Below are 19,979 nucleotides of genomic sequence, written 5' to 3'. Positions count from 1 at the left end.
GTTTTTCCTTGTCTTTCATAAATGTGATGTTTTTGGAATATAGGCCAGTTTGTAGAAGAACCCTTAGTTTGGGTTTGTCTGATGTTTCCTCATGGTTAGATTCAGGTTATCATTTTGGCAAGAATACCCCAAAAGTGATTCTCTGTCCTAAGAGCTGCATATGATATATGCTAAGAGCCTTATGATATATTTTTTGTCCCATTACTGGTAATGTTAAGGTTTTTTTGGAGATATAATTCACAAACCATAAAATTCACCCTTTTAAAGTATACAATTTCGTGGCTTTTAGCATATTCACAAGGTAGTCCAGCCATCACCACTAATTCCAGAACATTTCATCACCCCAAAAAGAAACATACTTTTCAGCAGTCACTCCCCATCCCTCCAGCCCTGGAAACCTCTAATCAACTCTCTCTCTCTAGATTTGCCTGTTCTGGACATTTCATGTGAATGGAATCATACAATATGTGGCCTTTTGTGTCTGGCTTCTTTGACTTAGCATAATCTTTTCTTTCATGTAGCATAATGTTTTCAAGGTTCTTCCATGTTGTGGCATGCATCAGTACTTAATTTCTTTTTGTTGCCAAGCAACATTGCACTCGTGATGGTTAATTTTATGTGTCAACTTGGCTGGGCCATGGTGCCCAGATATTTGGTCAAACATTCTGATGTTTCTGTGAAGGTGTTTTTTGGACAAGATTAACGTTTACATCGGTGGACTTGGAGTAAAGCAGATTACCCTCCGTAATGTGAGTGGGCCTCATCCAGTGAGTTGAAGGCCTTCATAGAAAAAGACTGACCTCCCCCCAAGCAAGAAGGGATTGCGTCAGAGGGTTGCCTTTGGACTTGAACTGTGACTCTTCCCTGGGTCCCCAGCCTGCAGGCCTACCCTGTGACTTTGGACTCTTCAGGCCTCCATAATTGTGGTACATAAGGAATTGTGCCAATTCCTTAAAATAAATCTCTCTCTTTATATACACACACCCATCCTGTTGACTTTGTTTCTCTGGAGAATCCTGAGTAATACACCATTGTATGGATATGCCAAGTTTTTTAATCCATTCATCAGTTGATGGACATTGGGGTTGTTTCCACTTTTTAGCTATTATGAATAATGCTTCTACGAACATTCATGTACAAGTTTTTGTGTGAACGTCAGTCTTAGTTCTCTTGGGTATAGACTTAGCAATGGAGCTGCTTGGTCGTACGGTAACTCTATGTTTAATGTTTTGAGAGACTGCCAACTGTTTTCCAAAGTGGCTGCCCACCTTACATTCTCACTAGCAGTGTATAAGGGTTCTGATTTCTTCGTGTCCTTGCCAACACTTCTTTTTGTCCATCTTTTTTATTATAGTCAGGTGATGTTAAATTGGTAACATGATGTCTACCAGGTTTCTCCACAGCAAAGTTAGTAAGTTTTTTTGTGGGGAGCTACTTTGAAACTATATAAATATCCTATTCCTCATCAAACTTCCACCAACTAGTTTTAGCATCCTGGATGATTTCTCTGAATCAGTTGTTCTATGATAATTGCCAAATGGTGGTTTTCTAATCCCATCATTCTTTTTACATTTGTAATTGGCATTCTTACTATAAGGTAGAACTTCCCCTTCTCCAAGTATTTATTCGTTCACTTGTTCATTCATCATAGATATATTAGTATGGACTACTCATGAATTCATACTCTGTAGATCATAAGCCATTATTACTGTTATTTATTTTGATGTTTAAATTGTCCCAGTTGGGCCAGTGGGACCTCCTTCAAGCTGGATCCTATGTCCTTTTGACATGTTTCCATCATTCTTTGAGCACTTCCATATTTTCTGGTACCACAAATATTCAAGCCTTATCTTCCACTTTCCCACCCCAGGCCTGGAAACAGTCATTTGTCCAAATAGCCCTGGTTCCTTTTAGTGGAACATGGTATTCAGAAACCAAGATCTGGGCACTAATGTGCTCTTTACTCCTGGCATATTATTGTTTCTAGGACCTATCAGTGGACAATACATACATACCTCTCTATTTCTACATCCATCATTCCATGATACCTAAAAGTGAAATGGACTTTTGGAAGAACATTTAGGGGAAGATCTTTATGACCTTGCATAGGGAATATTTCTTAAACTAAACACAAAAAGTATAACCAAAAGGGAAAAGATTGATAAATTTGATCCCATTTTTAAAAAATGCTAAAAAAGCGAAAGGGATTTGTATTTTATACAAAGAACATAAAAGAAAACATAACGAGTCAAAAATCAATATTTTTAAAAAAGGATAGCCCAGCAGAAAAATGGGCAAAAAACCTAAATAGACATTTCACAATGAGGAAAAACAAATGGCCAATAACCACGAAAAGATGCTCAACCAAGAAATGCAAACTAAAATCCACAATGAGATGCTATTTAACGCCTATATTGGCAAGATTTAAAAACTTGACATCAAGAATTGGTGAGGATGTGGAGCAGAAAGGAACTCTCCAACAGTGCTGTTCTGACCACATAAATTAGAATAACCGCGTCAGAAAACTGTGTGACCTCACCTCGCAGAGTTGACACATACCCGGGTGTTCAGCATCAGCAGAGAATGCTATACAGCCTCCTTGAAAATAGGTCACACACACACAAAGGCGTGCCGTTTGCATAAGCGATACCATTTATGTAAAGTTCAAAAACACGAAAAGATAAGTATGTTGTTAGGGATACATGCCGTGGTGTCCTGGAGCTGGCTTGTACCAGCTTGGGAGAAATTGGCAAATGCTACAAATCAGGGCTATTTTTTTCTTTCTGGTGAGCTAGTTGTTAAATACCTACCAGTACACCGCTGGATGTGTGCACCATAGTGAAACAATAAAGAAAAGCAAGAGGAGAATAAACAGTTAGGGAGGGGCACACAGAGGCAACATTCCTTCAATAAGGAATGTTCTAATGCTGTTCTTTTGTGCATATAAGCTATTTCATGGGGGAAGAAACCAAGTAGGAGTTAGTTTGGTTGAAGCCAGCGTCGGTGGTGGGTGTGGTGGGACGGGTGAGGTGGCAGCTTAGGTGAATGTGAGAGAGAGGAGGGTTAGTCTGAGCAGTGCAAGTGCTCTAGTGCATTAACTCTGGGCATTGTGCAGTGTGGTCTTGGCAGGGTAGAGACGAAGCAAGCAGGACAGTGAGGATGTTGTAGTGGCCTTGCTGAAAGATGAAAGCCAAAGCAAGACCATGGTGGAGGAGGACAAGCAGAAGAAGGGCTTGAGAGGCATCTAGGAGGTACAATGGACTGAACTTGGTGACTGACTGGATGTGGGATGTAAGTGGATGACAGGGCGCTGCTGCCCGCAAGGAGGTGGCGCAGAGCTCCCCACTCTTTGAGGTGGGCTGCAAAATGACTTCCTTCCAAAGAGTACAATCCAGAAAGGGGGAAACAAAAGTCCCTTTACAGTGGAGAACGCTGACCAACACGACTGCAGCAGGCTCAAGGCCAGCATCACCAGGGAAAAGTCACGTTGATGGTATGTACCTTTGATCTGTGGTATGTGGACGGCACTTTACCTCTGTGGTCTTCCTTCCAAAACCCCACAAGCCCAGTTTAATCACAAGAAAAACATCAAACAAACCCCAATTGAGAGACATTCTACAAGATACCTGATCAGTACTCCTTAAACTGTTGAAGTCATCAAAAACAAGGACAACTTGGGCACTGGCCCGGTGGCACAGCGGTTAAGTTCGCACGTTCTGCTTTGGTGGCCTGAGGTTCGCCAGTTTGGATCCCAGGTGCAGACATGGCACTGCTTGTCAAGCCATGCTGTGGCAGGTGTCCCACTTAAAATAGAGGAAGATGGGCACAGACTGGCTCAGGGCCAGTCTTCCTCAGCAAAAAGAGGAGGATTGGCAGCAGTTAGCTCAGGGCTAATCTTCCTCAAAAAGAAAAAACAAGGAAAATTTTAGAAACAATTGTAACCAAGAGGAGCCTAAGGAGACATGACAACTAAATATAACGTGGAATCCTGGATGAGATCCTGGAACAAAAAAAGACATTAGGTTAAAAACTAGGAAATCTGAATAAAGTATGGGCTTCCCTTATAAAGGATGTATCAATTGGTAATTATTTGTGACAAATGTACAGTACTCACGTAAGATGTTAATAATAGAGGAAACTGGGTGTGGGGTATACAGGAACTCTGTACTATCTTCACAACTTTTTTGAAAATCTAAAATAAAAATTTATTTTAAAAAACAGCCAAATGCATTTGTTCTGAAAACTTTTAACTAAAAGTAATTGCTACTCTCTTTAAACACTGTGGCTTCTGAGTTGAGTGACCTTTATCAGGCTCAAAGAATCAGCCCTGGTTCTCGCAATCTGTTCATTTGTTCTTCTATGAGGCTGAGCTGAGAAGGCAGTTTGCTTTGGCAGGAAGGACTACAACTCCCAGAGTGCCCCTGTGTGGTTGTCAGGAGCAACCAAGGAATGCAGACCAACAGCCCTGCCGGAGCCAGGACTAGCCACTGACTGACTGCCAGCCAGCCATGGGCCAGGATTATTACGCTCTACTCCACATCACTAGAAATGCAGAGGATGCCCAGATCAAGAAGGCGTAAGTTGGGGCGGAAGTGAGGCTTTAGGGGTGTGCTAGGGCAGGCCCCACCCTCCTCTCTTCCAAACTGAGCTTTCCTGCACAGCTTAGGGTGGTTCCTTCTCTTGCTTCTTACACACTTACATCCTGGCTTTGGGCTGGGTCAGGGTCCCCAACCCATCATTCTTTACCCTCTATGCCCTGTCTCCTCTCCTGGGTGTCTTGGTTTTCCTAGCAATAAAATAGGGACAAAGGAGACATTTGAACTTTGTCTTGAATTTTATGGAGAACCAAAGGATTGTGAACAGGAGGGTGACCTGGCCAGATGGATGCATTACAAATTTCATTCTGGCCGTCACGTGGGGTTTTGGCCTTGAATAAACTGCATCTCTGAATACTTCCATCAAATCTTGGGGACTTTGTGGTCCATTTCTAAGAAAGTCTAGGACAGGAGTCAGCACATTTTTCTGGGAAAAAAAGTCTTTTTGACGAATATTTATTGAGTGCCTACCATATGGATTAGGTGCAATGGTAGCAGCTAGAGTTATAATCACGAATCAGACAGATATGCAACTTAATTTTGTTGGTGAATACAGATGTTGAAAAAGTCACAAGTGTGATGAGTGTTACAAAAAGGGAAGTACAGGGTGTCCTGGAAGCTTATCCTGGAAGGAGAGAGACCCCCTTGGAGGCTCATGATAATCAAGGCAAAAGATGAGGCTCGAAGCAGGGCAGTGGGATGGAGAGAGGAGAGGGAATGGACTTGGCTATTAATTGGATCACTGGAGGGTAAAGAAAATGGGAGGAATCTAGGATAATTCAATCACTTAAGGTTGGGTAGTGATAACAGCTACATTTATTGAATTGTGCAGATGCTGTTCTGAGAACCTTCACCATTATTTCATTTAATCCTCACAATGACCCTGAGTAGTAGGTGCTATGATTATGCCAAGGCCAGGCACCTAGGAAACAGTGGAACCAGTAATCAGACACCATGTCTACTCTAGTTGCCTGCTGTGGGCCAGGTCCTGTGGCAGTAAGTGGAGAGCGTCTACAGGGTGGTTGGAGAAACAAGACACAAAAGCACGAAACAAGTAGAGAACAATTCAGGACAGTGTGTGATATCACCCACTGTTCAGGGCATCTCATTGGTCGGTGGGACCTGTCTAGGGAAAGGTCACCAGGAGGGAGGGCAGTTGGAATGCAGAAGGATAAGCCCAACTTAAGCATTGAAAAGACCCAGGTCTGCATCCAGGTTCTCCTACCTGCTAGCTGTGTGACCTGGGCAAATTACTTAACCTCTCTGAGCCTCAGTTTTCTCCTCAAAAAAAAAAAAATGAGTTGTTGTGATATTGAAATGGGATTATATGAGACAATAAACATGAGAATGCCCAGCAATCATTTGCATCTGTAACCATGTCATATAAAGAGTGATTAAAAGAACTGCGTATGTTTCAAACAACAGTCCTGAACCCCTCTTCCCTGCAACAGCTCTTAGGGCTGAGTCACGTGTATAACACACTCTCCCATGGGAGTACCTAGACTTTTTTGATCCAAAAAAGAAAAAAAGCTAAACTTATAATGAAGAGAAGCACCACAATGTTCATAATCACCCAGCGATTAACCTTCTCAGTGTCACTCATCCTCTCCAGGCTGCCACGTCGGAGCTGTGACCCCACCCCCTCTCCCACTCAGGAAGGCAGGTGAAGGAGAGTGATGTTACTGTGAGGATAATCCTAAAACCACTCCAGTTTGTATGAAAAACTGAGCTCTTCATTGCTTTTACTCACTGATAGAATTTACTTGCAATTCTCCTCCTGTGACCTTTGTAACTGAGAAGGGCTGGTTTAGACATGTAAGGGAGGTCTGACAACTGTCATCAAGTCTCTGAAGGTGGACAGAGCAGGGTCTCTGTAAGACCTCTGAGGGCAGAGCCAGGACCCTCGTGGATGGAGGCGGAGTCACAGGACAGCAGGCCCGGCTCAGCAAGAGGAAGCGTTGCCTGAAAGTCAGGGCCGCCGCCCAGCGAGATGGGCTGCCTGTGGGGCAGTCAGTTCACATCATTCGTTCTCACTGCTGCTCTGTGTGAGGCAGTGGGGACACGGAGAACTGGACACAGCAACTCAAGGGACTCAGTCTAATGGGAGAGACAGACCAGTCACCCAGCAACTGGAGCACCCCCTGCTGAGTGCTGGGATCAAAGGCACTGGGGACGTGGGAAGGGGACTCTAATCTAGAGTGGAGGCTGCAGTCAGGGAAAGCGTCCTGGAGGAGTTGACCCCTGAGCTGAATGTTGAAGGATGAATAAAAATTTGCCAGGAGGAGATGGGAGGGGCTGGAGAGGGGTGAACCTTACAGGTAGAGAGAGTAGAAGGTCAAAGGCATGAGCGATGAAGTGTGGGGAGTTTGGAGCATGGCAAGAAGGGCAGGAGAGGCCATGGGAGCAGGGAGGGAGAGCTGTGAGAGAGAGCAAAGCAGGGCCTTGAATCGTAGAGACATCTGGATTTTGTGCTGAAGACAAAGGGGGAACCTGTGAAGGATTTAGGCAGGAAAGTGACTTGGGTAGGGAGCATTTTAGAAGCATCAGATTAACAAAAGGGAGAGAGATCAAACTGACGGCAGCACACAGAATGGCCTGGAGCGGGAAACTGGAACCGGAGGACCTGGTTCTGCAGTAGTGAGAGGGAGGAAGAGGCAGGAACAGAACATTAGTTAGAAAGAAATGTCCCCGATGGGATGGGGTGGAGGGGACGAAGGGGAACTTGGAGGCAAAGATAACGCTCGGCTTTCCCGCGGCAGTGTCTGCACAAATGGGGGCAAATGAGGAATGAAAATGGGTTCACGTTTGGGCTCATTGAGTTTGTGGAGCCTGCGGGACATGGAGGAGGAGACACCAAGTAGACAGCTGGATACAGAAGCCTGGAGTTCAGGGCAGTGCCCTGGTTTGAGACAGAGATTTGGGAGTTATCAGCAAGCAGGTTGTACTCAAAGCCATGAGGTAGAGGAGCTTGTCCACGGTGAGCGTGTAGAGTGAAAGAGCGGCAGCAGAACTCTGGAGTCACCAGCACGGACGGTGTGAGCAGGGCAGAGGAGCTGGTCTCTGACCCAGCGGAGGGTAAATGGGCTCGAATTTGAACTGAGTGACTTAGGGGCTGCTGATGCCCTCCTTTGGCTCCGCTAGACCCACTCCCCGCCTTTCCCCACCCTGCCTTCTGCTCTGGAGGCTGGCCCGTCTGAACTGCATCAATACACTTCCTGGCCCTCTGGCTTCCCGATGCCTCCGCTAAAGGGACCACAAGGCAGGAGGTGGAAGGGGCCGGGGTATTTATTCTCAGCTCCCCTCCTATGGGGTTTCTTCAGGTCGGCTATGTCCCTTAACTGAAGGTCACAGCTCCTGCCAAGGGCCCTGTCCACACACGCTGTCCTGAGGGATTTCTCCCTGCCCCAACTCCTATAGGCTCAGGGGTGGCCAGGGTGTCTGAGGGCTCCTGGCCTCAGGAGTACTGCACCATTCCATGGTTTCCCTCCCCACTTCCTGCACGTTGGCAAGTGGTTCCCAATTAAACCCTCCACAAATAACCCGCTTCGTGCCATCTCTTTCCTCTTGGGACACATCAGATTCTCAGATGCTGCAGGAATCCCATCACTGATCGGGTGGATACAGAACAGGGAAAAGAAGGAGCACAGAGACGGGAGACAGTGAAGGGTCCTGACATGCACTGAGTGCCTCTCTGCACCAGGCCCTCTGACACCTTATTTTATCTAATATTTCCAAGAAGCCTGCGCGTCAGTTCAGACACCAAGATGGAATTAAATATGCAAGAAAGGTATTGGGGGAAACACTCCTGAGGGTGAAGGGGGAGCAGGAGCACGCAGGAAGAATCTTCAGACCACAGTGCAGGTCTGATAGCTGGGAAAGGAGAGAGAGAAGGAAGGGCTGGGTTGATTTATAGCTGGAAACATCAAAGCTCTGAGAGGCCACCAAGCAGTAGACAGCAGAACTAGCTCTGAACAATGGTCTGCACCTCAGTGACACATCAGCTGCTGTGACTTGTATGAACCCCCTCTCTTCCAGGTACCGGAAACTTGCCCTTAAGAACCACCCATTGAATTCCATTGGACCATCCTCAGTAGAAACGTTCAGGCAAATAGCAGAGGCCTACGATGTGCTGAGCGACCGTGAGTGACTGGGGCTGAGCACGGAGGAGGGACCCCGGGACACCTGCTGTCCCACTTCTCCTTTAAGATTATTCCTCAAGTCTCTGAGTGTTGGGCTTTTGAGGGGGCCCAATAGAGACTAAGCATTCCTCTTCCCTCCCAGAATCTAAACAAACTGAGAAAGAAAGCAGACTGAAGTATTACCTTTCTCAGTAGACACAAGCTAAGGCTGAGGCCATGACGTGGAAAGCCCCTGGATTAGGCTGACGTGCTGACTCAGTCTCAGGGCAGGGCCTGGGGAAGCTCTCCCACGTCCCCCAGGCCTCACCTGTCCCTGCAGGGATGGAGAGATGGCTGCTGCCAAGGGAGGAAGGCTAAGACTGAGGCAGGCACACCCAGATATTCTTCCCAGATTTCCAAGTGGCTAAATCTCCATCTCCCCAAGAACAGAGTGTGTATAAAAGGACAGAGAGAGGCCAGTAATTAGGAAATCTCTCTCCTATGGAAACCAGAACAGTGGAGAAAGTGTGACTCCCACCTCTGCCCGGGGCCGTGCCCACTGGGTTTCGCTAAGGGCTTGTCCTGAAGACTGTAATCCCAGAGACTGGAGAAGAAAGGCCAGATCACTAAGGTGTCTCTGGCCCTGAGTTTTCAGGATTGTAGAATCCTTAGACTCTAGGATTTTAAAGCTCTAGAATTTGGAAGCTCTAGAATTCTTAGATTCTAGAATTTCAAGGTTCTAGGATTTTATTTACCCCAGAGGAGACAGTAGCTATAATGACTGAGTTAAGCAAAATCCCAGGACAATAGCCTGACCTTTAGCCTCTTGATTCCTCCTCCCCAGTAAGTCTCAGTTTTGCCCCTCTCTCCTCTGGGCTATGAGACCACACCAGGACCACTCACAATAAAATGAAACCCATAACTTCTAGAATCTCCCTCCAAAGACTGCCAGGCTGTTTTTGCCCCTTCTTCTTGGCCCCATATCCTCCTGCTTCCCAGCCCTCCAGCTATCAGCACCCAAGGCTGGACCCCTCGTCAAGGTGACACTTATCCACAGCTGTGAAGAGAAGCATCTATGACAAGTTCGGAGAAGAGGGCCTGAAGGGCGGGATTCCTCTGGAGTTTGGATCCCAGACCCCATGGACAACTGGTTACGTCTTCCACGGCAACCCCGAAAAGGTTTTCCATGAGTTCTTCGGAGGAGACAACCCCTTTAGTGGTAAGAGATCCTCCCTACCGCTTGCCTTACAGAGAAAGGACAAAGCTGTGAAAGATACTTTGCTTTGAGTAGTTTTGTTTTGTTTACTTTAGGAAATATATATAGTACGTGGTAAAAAAAAATTATTGAAGACAAAATAAATTGCAGCTCTCCATTCCTTCTCCAGAAGCAGCCACTCACTGTTAACACTTTGTGTGTCCTTCCAGAAATTTTCTATGCATTGATGAGCATATATTTATTTTTATATAAGCATTTTATTTCATTAAGGAAATGGAACCACATTGTACACACGGATTTTTCGCACTTATTATGTCTTGGAGATTATTTTATTATATACTATATTATATACAGATCTACTTTATTCATTTTAATGGCTGCATAAGATTTCATTGTGCAGGTGTGTGTTATACGAGCATGTGGATGGATGAGTGGATGATCCCGGCTCCCAGACAAGCTGACAAAGAGTTGATTTCTCAGGCTCAGAATCATCTTGCAAGGACAGTTAACATTCAGACTTGTCTTCTTGGCTCCAGTTATGCGACTCAGAGAGTCTAGATTTTCACAGCCTATCCCTCTAGCCCCTTCTCCCCGGCTATACTACAGCCTGTCTGCATTTCAAAAGTTCTTTCTTCCTTTTCTCCATGTTAACAAGTGGGTTACAGCCCACTGCCCCTCCACCTCAGAGACCCCACCCACTGTGCATTGGCCTCTCCTGTCTGCCAGAGGAAGCTGAGGTATGAACTCCATGTGAGACTGGAAAAAGCAAGGACTTGGGTCAGAAGGTCTGCTTCAAATCCATGTACTGCCACTTATGAACTGTGTGACTCTGAGCAAATTTCTTCCCCTCTCTGAAACCTCAGCCTCCTCACTGTTAAATGGCTGTGATAGTCCGTGCCTCACAGGTCATTATCAGATGAGATAATGTTTATGAAAATGGGCTTCGCAGTCAGAAAAATGCCATGTTATGGACCTCTCTCTCCCAGGGACAGGTGCATGGAAAAGAGGCAGTTCAGGGGAGCCAAACCAGAGCTTACACAGGCATCGCTCATCAGGGAAGGTCAAGCTCAGAGTAGGGGGTCCCTCAAGTAGTGCCCAGGAGCTATACTGCCACAGTGCTTCACCCCAGGGGTTCCTGTGTCCCATCTCCCCGCAGAGTCAAGGGGCTGGGCTTCCTGGCTACCAGAGTGGCTAAGACCTGGCACACCATAGGTACCGAGTGAACAAATGAATTCAGCAATGCAAGAGGGGAGCAGGTAATTCACAGGCCTCTCGATTACCCATCATATCTTAGAGGAGACATACTGTGACCCCGCCTTGCCCTCTCCAGCCTAAGGTCATTGCACCATTCTAGCCTGTGAAGTTCATTCCACGGCACTAACCATGAGAGGCAGAGTACAAACAATTTTAATCATGATATGACCCCTGGCTCTGCAGTTTACAAAGGGCTTCACATCTAGCAATAAGCATGGTGGTTAAGGGCCCAGGTTCTGTGGTCAAATCATCTGGGTTCAGATCCCAACTCTTCTACGTATCAGCTGTGGGGCTGTGGGCGTTTTGTTTGGCCTCTTGACCCAATGAGATAATAATGCAAAGAGCTGAAAACAGCACCTGATGCACAGGGAGCTCTCAGCAAGTTTTAGCTCTTCTTCCCCACTATCTTGTCTAATCCAATGGTGGAAGGCAGGCCAGGCATTATTACCCCATCCCACAGATGGAGAAACTGAAGCCCAAATGATTGCACAGCACATCAAGGCACAGGGGCTCTCTAGGATGGAAGGGCAGGGCAGCAAGAGGGGTCATGGGGGTAAAGCTGGGCAGGGGCAAAAGAGGAGTTTGGGGATATGCTGGTGACCTCAAATTTGTTAGGGACCAACCCTGCCCCACTGCCATCTAAGCTGCTGACTTCATAGAAACTTGAGTCTGGGGTCTCTGGTGGTCTTGGGCTGGGCCGGACAGTGAGGGGCAAGGGTAGGGAGGACTGGCATGCTATGACGCTCCCTCACAAAAGCTAACAGTGCGTCATTTCTGGCATTACCAGGTACTGCCACCAGAGGGCACTCCTCTCTCTCCTGAGGCAGCCAGCATTGAGGGGCACATCCCCAAGTTGAGGGGACAGGGAGTGAGGAAAGTGGGGGGATGTCCAAAGCGGGGGATGAAGCAGTGAGGAGTGGCAAGGGATGATAACCATTGGATCTGCAATTGAGGACAGCTTCTTGGCCTGACCAAACAGTTTGAGTCTGCGAGGTAGGAACGGGATGCTGGGTATCACTCTTGGGGACTGAAGAAGGGAGAGCGGAGGATGTCTATGAATCCGAGTCTTTGAACATCATTTCTCTTACTCCTCTCCTCTCCCCACCTCCTGCAGAGTTTTTTGATGAAGAAGGAAATGAGACAGATTTGAACTTTGGGGGGCTCCGGGGCCGAGGGGTTAAGAAACAGGATGCCCCAATCGAACGAGACCTCTACCTATCCCTGGAGGACTTATTCTTCGGCTGCACCAAGAAAATTAAGATCTCCCGAAGGGTGAGTACTTGCCTTGGTCCTACTGGGAGCCACCATGTATCCCATCCAACCTGCCTGTCACCTCCTCCCTGACCCTAACTGGGGACCTCAGGCACGATCTCTGATAGAACCGTGGAATCTTAGACTTGGAGACCTAGGATTGTAGATTTCTAGAATCTGAAGTTTGGAAGGTACAACTGAGGGTAGTAGCTCGTTTCTTTCCTAGTGCAGAAATCCCCTCTGCAGCCTTCCTGACTGGAATGGGTTCTTTCTCTTCTTCTCAGTTCAGCCCCAGCCCTGGGAGAAGTTTGGGCTCTGAGTAGGAGGAGTCTCCTGCAAATTCTGCCCTATGGGCATTATTCTTTGGCAGACCAGACCCCCAGGGTTTCATCAAAGTGTATGCTTCATGCTTACGAGGTAGCAGTGTGGGCATGGAGGGTGGGCTGGGAGATAGTCCCCAAGGGGACTGGTTAAGGAAGATCCTCAGTCCCACGGCCCAGTGCTAGGCACAAGAGCAAGGCCCTCTCACACCTTTGCCCAGCAGAGGAGAAGCCAACTGTGCTCATGCTTTCCATAGATGGCACCTCTCTGGGCATGTGATTAGGGAATGGATGGATGACATAGTAAGAAAATGCCTCAGATATGTTGATCTCATGATCTTTCCCTCTTTGGGACTAAGAGACCTGCCAGAGCCTCAGGGCCAGAACCTCTGGGTGGAAGAGGAACTGGTAAATGTTCACTGTGTATCAGTTAGTGGCCAAGGCCGCGTGATTTCTGGGACTGGAGCTGTGGGCTTGATCAGCTCATGGTGACTGCTTGACTTCTCAGGCCTCAGCCCCATGACGTGCACTGCCATCCTGGAATCATAAATTCTTGGTTCTGTTGATGCAAAATAACCAATAACCATTCTATAGATAAGAGGAATAAGGTGAGTTTTACTTGAGTCAAGATGAGGATTATAACCCGGAAGGCAACTTCCACAAAGGAAGAAAGCATTCTGAGAAGCATGGTTTTCAGAACAGTTTGATACATTTTCAGAACAAAGAACATACATTACACACACCTAGGATCCATATTCATCAACGTTTCAGAGAGGTATTCAGTTGCAAATTAGTAAGTCAACATGACCCTGACGTCCAGGAAAGGAAACTTATCTTCAAGAGTACTGATACAGGTGTTACCGATGCTGGTGGGTGTAGGAGGAGAAGTATGCGTTCTTATCTTAAACGAGTGCATTCTTTTACTTTGAGATAATGTTTAAGGCATTCTTTAATTTAATAGTCAAAGTAGGGGTACAATGCACGTCTGACTTCTTTAGTTCAAGCCAAAAGAGTTTTGGGCCAGAATGCCACCCCATATACCTCAGTATGCGAAAATCTCTTGTCAGTTCCAATGGAAGGGGTGGAGTAGGAATGGCTTGGGGCAGGTTCTCCCCATTGCTAAAGGATTAAGCTGAACACAGATCCCACGGGGCATCTTTCATGTGTGTAAAGGCCACCTGGGAAATCCTGAGCAACCTCCCCCCATGCCATCCCGCTGCAGGTGCTGAACGAGGATGGCTACTCCTCTACCATCAAGGACAAGATCCTCACCATTGACGTGAAGCCTGGCTGGAGGCAGGGCACACGCATCACCTTCGAGAAGGAAGGGGACCAGGTGAGAGGGAGGGAAGCTGACTAGGGTCAATCACCTGGGCTCATGTGGTGGAAGACTGAGGGGGAAGGAGGTGATGCTTTTTCCTGCCCTTTGAGCCCTGGTCTGACAGGGACAGCAGTCTGCAGAGTGGGTGAGGCGATCCCTAATGTCCCTTCCAAGGGACAGAGCCTCACGACGCTTCTGTGAACGAGCAGCCCAGGGCTTCTCCCCACTTTGCCAAGTGGGAAACTGAGGCCCAGAGAAGGAAGGGACTTTCCCAGGGCAAGAGCACGAGAGCTGAAAAGAGAACACAGTCCCAGCTCTAGTGTTTGTCTTCATTTTCTTCAGTGTTTCTCTGAGTGAAGCCCAACTATAGGAGCTACTCAGAAGCCATTTATTAATAATAATTTTAAATTAAATATTTATTTAAATAAAAATATAAAATTATTGTCCAAGGCATGCTGAGGCCTTAAGTCCCTAGAAGAGGCAGAGCGATGGTGTCTTCAGAGCCGAGAGAGATGAATTCCTCTGCCCCTAGTGTTTGCCCACTTTCTCACCCATGAACCATCTCCTTCCAAAAACCCCCTTCAAGACCCAGCCCCAGGGCTCACCCCTCTGGGCAGTCTCCTCTGGCCTCCCCACCGGGGTCAACGCCTCTCCGCTTCTGGGTTCCCTTTATCACAGTCTTGAGCATGCTGAGGACTCACCACGTGTCTGTTTCCCCTACTAGACTGGGATCTCCTCGGGCGTAGGGGCCGGTCTATTCCTCCATGCCCTGTGCCCAGAAGAGACCTCAGCAGAGTTTTGGTGACTTAATGAAGCTTGGCAGGACAGAGATTTATGGGTATTCCTCTGACCCCCCAGCCCAGTGTTCTGCCCACCATCTGAGGAAGCCTCTGTCTCCCTCCAACTGAGTGCATCTCTTTGGGCATGCTCAGTAGGGGAGAAGTTGGGGGGTGGCGGCTGGGGCAGGAGTCATCTGGTAGGCTTCTCACAGGAGGGGCTATGGGGCCAAACTGAAAAGGCCCTTCCAGAAAAACTGGTCTAATCTGTTCATTGTTCAGACAAAGATATAGAGACCAGTAGAGGCAGGAACTTGGCCAAGGGCACACAGTCAATTAGTCCTTGGTCTCCCTTGCCCAGGGCCCCAACATCATCCCAGCCGACATCATCTTCATCGTAAAGGAGAAGCTACACCCTCGTTTCCGCAGGGAGAATGACAACCTCTTTTTTGTGAAGCCCATCCCCTTGGGAAAGGTGAGTGGGCAAAGAGGAGGAGCAGGGGGTGGGCGGATCAGAGTGAACACCCCCTGCCCCGTCAGAGGCCCCAAGGCAAGTGGGCCTCACTCTCCATTCACCTCAGAGCATGTTGCAGGCCTTCAGAATGTGATGAGTGCCACACAATCTTTGCGGCTGTCTTCACTCTCCAGTGTGAGTGGCTCCTCCACGCCCTCACAGCCCCAGCAAGAACCTGGGCACTGGCCTAGACTTTGCCTCCCCTCCCCCACCCAATCTGCAGTCAGTCACTCAGTCCTGTCAATTCCACCCTCAAATCTCTCCACTTCGTCCCCTTCTGTTCATCCCCACTGTCTGTGTCTGTGCATCTGGATCTGTGCAGCAGCCTCCTCGGGGGCCCTCCTGCCTCCCTTCTCATCTCCTCCAGGCTCTTCCCCAAAGCGGTCTTTTCACATACTCATGGGACTGTGCCACATTCCTCATTGTCTAAACATCTTTGCATGGCATTCGAGGCCTCTACCATCTGGCTGGTCTCATCCCCCGCAGTCCAGCCACTGTGCCACTTAGAGCTCCTGCCCATTTGGTGCCTTTTCAGACCTTCACTCTCTTGTTTATGTTGTGCCCTCTCCTCGGAATGTGGTCTACCCACCTTGTCTAACTGGCAAGCTCTTCCTCATCCTTTAAGGCCCCCATCAACTACTACCACGACTATGTACCTTCATGTCCCACCCTGGAATGGTTTGGGGGCCTCTCCTTGGCTCCCACAGACCCCTTTACTTCCCTCTATCATAACACAACATCAATCTTACCTACCAGACTGTGAACTCCTTGAGGACAGGTAATTGTGTGGGTCACTCACCTGTTAGTCCTTGAACATCCCGGACCGCTCAGAGTCTGGCATCTGGCACTGAATAGGCTGATAAAGTACCTTCTAGACAGAATGACCATGGGGACCTTCCCCACTCTCACCTTTGGCTCGAATGTCCCATAGGCTCTGACCTGTTGCACCGTGGAAGTGAAGACCCTAGATGACCGTCTGCTCAACATTCCCATCAATGACATCATCCAGTAAGTCCATCTGCTTGAGTCCTGGTAGGCAGGAGAAGGGCTGGCCTGGACCTCACTACCTAGGAGAGGGCAGTGTTAGACACAGCCTGGTACAGTTGTGCAGGTTGTACCCAGCACAAGGGGGCACGAGAGGACTGCAGTCCAGCCCCTACTTTGGCCAAGCTATGGGTTGCATTCACCTGGCAAATGGAGTGCCTTTTTCTAACTTGCATGAAGCCACTGTGGAGGCTGGAGGCCTCCAGTGCTGGACAACCATTGTTGCCTTCATCCTCCAAAACATCTCATCAGGGTTCTGAGTTGGAACCCCTAGGTCCCTTTCCAAGAAAGGCCCTTGGCTTGGGAAGCTTTGCTCAGTAGCCCATACTCCCCACCTCCAACCCAGGGTCTGCTCACCTTCCTCCCTTCCTTCTCCTGTTTCCCATATCTAAAACAAGACCCCTGGAAGCCTCCACCAGAGACTCAGTGTAAATGGGTTTTCAGGGAGCAAGCTGTCTGGAACAAGCCACCCCCCTCCCCTCCCACCAGTTCTGGCTGGAAAGAGCCATCCCACAGCAGCAGCTGTAGTGACTGCCCCACGCCTGAGGTTATGGGAGCAGGGGAGGCCTGGGATGAGTTGAAGTGCTGCTCTGGGGGGCCCTCTAAGCTCCCGTGTTTCATCCTCCCCTGTCCCAGTCCCAAGTACTTCAAGAAGGTGCCAGGTGAGGGGATGCCATTGCCTGAGGACCCCACCAAGAAGGGGGACCTCTTCATTTTCTTCGACATCCAGTTCCCCACCCGCCTCACACCCCAGAAGAAGCAGATGCTGCGCCAGGCATTGCTGACATAACCCTGGTGGGCTGGGGGCAGGAACAGAAGGGGAAGGCTAGCTGAGCCTCACGCCACTCCTACCCCCACGGCCTCAGGGTGTGCAAGGGAGCCAGCCCCCTGTGCCGACATGACAGGAGGCTGGGATGCCACGGGACTTTTTAAACTGACGCAATAAAGATTGATTTCCTGTCCTCCAGCTACACCCAGGAGAGTGTGTGTGGGAGGCAGAGGAGCATCATGTAGCCCTTCTGTGGAGCAGAGGGAAGGGCAGGGCCCAAGTAGCCAAGGACTTGGGTCCCTGTCCTGGCTTTGTGGGCATAGCCGGGTCCCTGAGGGTTCAGAGCCTCTGTGCTCCCACTGTGACAGCATGGGGCAGTGCTGTGTAGCCTCTGAGGGTCCCCAGCTCTGCTGATTTCTCATAACCCCAGCTCTGCTGATTTCTCATAACACACGATCTTTACAAGGGGCTGTCTCTAGTGTGATATGGTGACACTGTACTCAGGAAAACTGAAGCAGAGAAGAAAATACTTGTCCCAGGCCTCACATGGCTCAGTGGCAAAACTGTCATCAGAACCTTGAGGGTCACTTCCCACAAACTCACCCAGCTTAGATTAGAGGCAGCACAAAGGACACACATGCTGGAATGGCTTTGGTTTCTCCCTCGCCAGCCTTAAGTCCCTTGTCTGTGTGGTGGGTCCTGGGCTGCCTCTAGGCAGACCTGGGTTCTGCTCCCGGCCCCGCCCCTCACCCCTTAGGCGTTATGGGGTCCCTGTCTTATCCGTAAAGCAGAGCTCATACCCTGCCTCAGGGTGCTTGTGAGGATTAAGTCATTGGTGTGAAAGTGCTTGGTGAACTTGCTTAGATTTCAGGGTGACAGCATTGCTGCCACTGTGGCCTGTGGGAGTCCCTGCCTCTAGGCCCAGCTGGGCCTGTGCAGACCACATCTGCCTCCTGTTGCCTACCATCAGCCAACAACGGTGCGTCAGGCACCTCTCCTGTGCCAGGGGAGACTCCCCACATTTGAGTCTAGGTTTGGGCTGTGATAGGTCCAAGCTTGACAGGAGGTGGCCACTTTTGTGGAGTGACTTCAGAGGTGCCAGAAAAGGCCCCCATATTGTCCATATTGCTTGGATTCCACCATTCAAAGCACCATATTAGCTTAAGGTTTTCTTCCTAAATGGGGACTCAGTGGCACTAATCAGTCATTTTAAACCATCAGGGAGAAGGCAGCAGCAGAATTTGAGGTAGAATCTGGACCATGGTTCTAGGAAGCATCTCCATAGTCATTAAACAATGTAGGCTTTGGAGTTAGATACACCTCAGGTATGCGACTTACCAGCTGTGTGCCCTTGGGCAAGTCGCTTCACCTCTCTGAGCCTCAGTTTTTTACAGCAAAGACTACAACTCCTATCTTGCAGGCCTTGTGGAAACCAGAGGAGTGAAGCAAACTCTGCCCTCTAAGGCAGAACCCAGGTTGAGAGGGGTGGTGGTAGCTGCCCTGCTCAGAGAGCAAGCAAGTGGGTGAGGGAGTGTGGGGCCTGGGTTGTGACTCTTGGTCTCCTCTGGGCCAGCAGGAGTCTGCTCCTAACCTGCCTCATGGTGAAGCTCTGAAGGAAGCCTGACGAGACCTTTATGAAGATTACCTCTGTGATCCTCAGTGCTACCTTGAGTCAGGCAAAGCAGGGCTTACCAGAGGCTCATTTCATAGGCACTAAGGGTTGAGGACCAGTGACTGAGTCAGGCCTACCAGTACACTGCCGTGGTTCCTACCACTGTTCCCAGCTCCTCATTGTCCCAGGATCATGCTCAGAACCAGGATGAAGCCTGGTGGCCTATGTCCAATCCAGTGTCTGGGACACAAGGCTGGTGAATGAACCAGCTGACAGACATGCCTAGGGCAACAAACTGCACCTGTTTCCTCTGGTGCAAAACAGTAACAGCCTGCCCCACAGGATTAACGTGAGAATTAAGGTGTGTTGACCGGCACCTCCACTTATGCTGACTCCCTGTAGCCCAGCAGAGAAGAGCCTGGCTGGGCTGCCTGCCACCTTCAACCAGGTTCAACTCATGGCACCCAACCCTGTCCCTCTTGGAGACTACGAGGCTTCAGCTCAGCCTGTCAGAAGAAGGAAGTAAGGTGACAAATCCTGGGCCCTCCTTCCTTCTCCAGGCCTCCTAGCCCAAGCACTGAAGGGCCTAGCCTCCAGGAATGACCAGCAGGGAAGGAGCAGCAGCATGAGCTGCTTTAGGCTGTGGGAAGTGGGAGGTCATTATTTTCTGGGCCTGGCTCCACAGCTGCCCAACAGGATTCTGGTAGGACCCCAGCACTGGCCCCTGGGGGATGAGTCCACAGGGTGGGGGAGGAGTCTGAGTCAGGGTCCCAGTTCAGCTGCCGTCTTCCTGTGTCCTTGCCTGCGTGACCTGTCGCAGCCCTCAGCTTCTGCAGACATCTATAAAATGGTCCTGGGTGACTTAATTCTGAGGGCCCAGCCTTGCAGGAGAGGCCTCGGGTATTCTGGGACCTCAGAGTCCCCTAACCCTTGAAACAGAAGTAGCCCTGCCTACCTGCTTTACTGCCGCTGAGGACAGGCAGGCAGGAAGGCTGACATCCCTGTGCAGGCTAAGCCATGGCTTGTCACCATCTCCTTGGGATCTCTAGCCCAGGGAGAGGGTGAGACTCAAAGTGGAAAGTATCCTCAGGCTGCAGCCAATGTTTGCCCTGCAGCCCGCTCCACCCAGTGCAGGTGCACCCAGGCCCCCTCCTGAGGGTGTGACTCTGGAGGATGGGAAGCAGCCTGA

General features: G+C 49.1%; 1 protein-coding gene across 2 annotated transcripts; it reads left to right on the top strand.

Annotated features, from left to right (window-relative positions):
- The first annotated feature begins 4,424 nt into the window (after positions 1-4,424).
- Positions 4,425-17,648, top strand: DNAJB13 (DnaJ heat shock protein family (Hsp40) member B13). Of its 2 annotated transcripts, XM_014842084.3 has the most exons (8): positions 4,425-4,576; positions 8,631-8,734; positions 9,771-9,932; positions 12,298-12,455; positions 13,977-14,090; positions 15,213-15,326; positions 16,297-16,373; positions 17,046-17,648. In XM_014842084.3, the coding sequence occupies exons 1-8, from the start codon at positions 4,509-4,511 to the stop codon at positions 17,197-17,199; spliced, it is 951 nt and encodes a 316-aa protein (XP_014697570.1). In that variant the 5' UTR covers positions 4,425-4,508; the 3' UTR covers positions 17,200-17,648. The 2 variants fall into 2 exon arrangements, with proteins under 2 accessions (XP_014697570.1, XP_044608523.2); XM_044752588.2 differs by lacking the exons at positions 16,297-16,373; positions 17,046-17,648 and having other exon boundaries at positions 15,213-16,014.
- The last annotated feature ends 2,331 nt before the right edge of the window (positions 17,649-19,979 follow it).

Source organism: Equus asinus, chromosome 20 (assembly GCF_041296235.1).
Source record: "Equus asinus isolate D_3611 breed Donkey chromosome 20, EquAss-T2T_v2, whole genome shotgun sequence".
NCBI lineage: Eukaryota > Metazoa > Chordata > Mammalia > Perissodactyla > Equidae > Equus > Equus asinus.
Note: the sequence above shows the minus strand (reverse complement) of the source record. Positions and strands in the feature narration are given on the sequence as shown.

Coding starts and splice junctions, on each gene's coding strand:
- DNAJB13 (XM_044752588.2), top strand. CDS start 4,509: ATGGGCCAGGATTATTACGCTCTACTCCACATCACTAGAAATGCAGAG. Junction 9,933..12,297: donor AGGAGACAACCCCTTTAGTG/GTAAGAGATCCT, acceptor CACCTCCTGCAG/AGTTTTTTGATGAAGAAGGA. Junction 12,456..13,976: donor AAATTAAGATCTCCCGAAGG/GTGAGTACTTGC, acceptor ATCCCGCTGCAG/GTGCTGAACGAGGATGGCTA.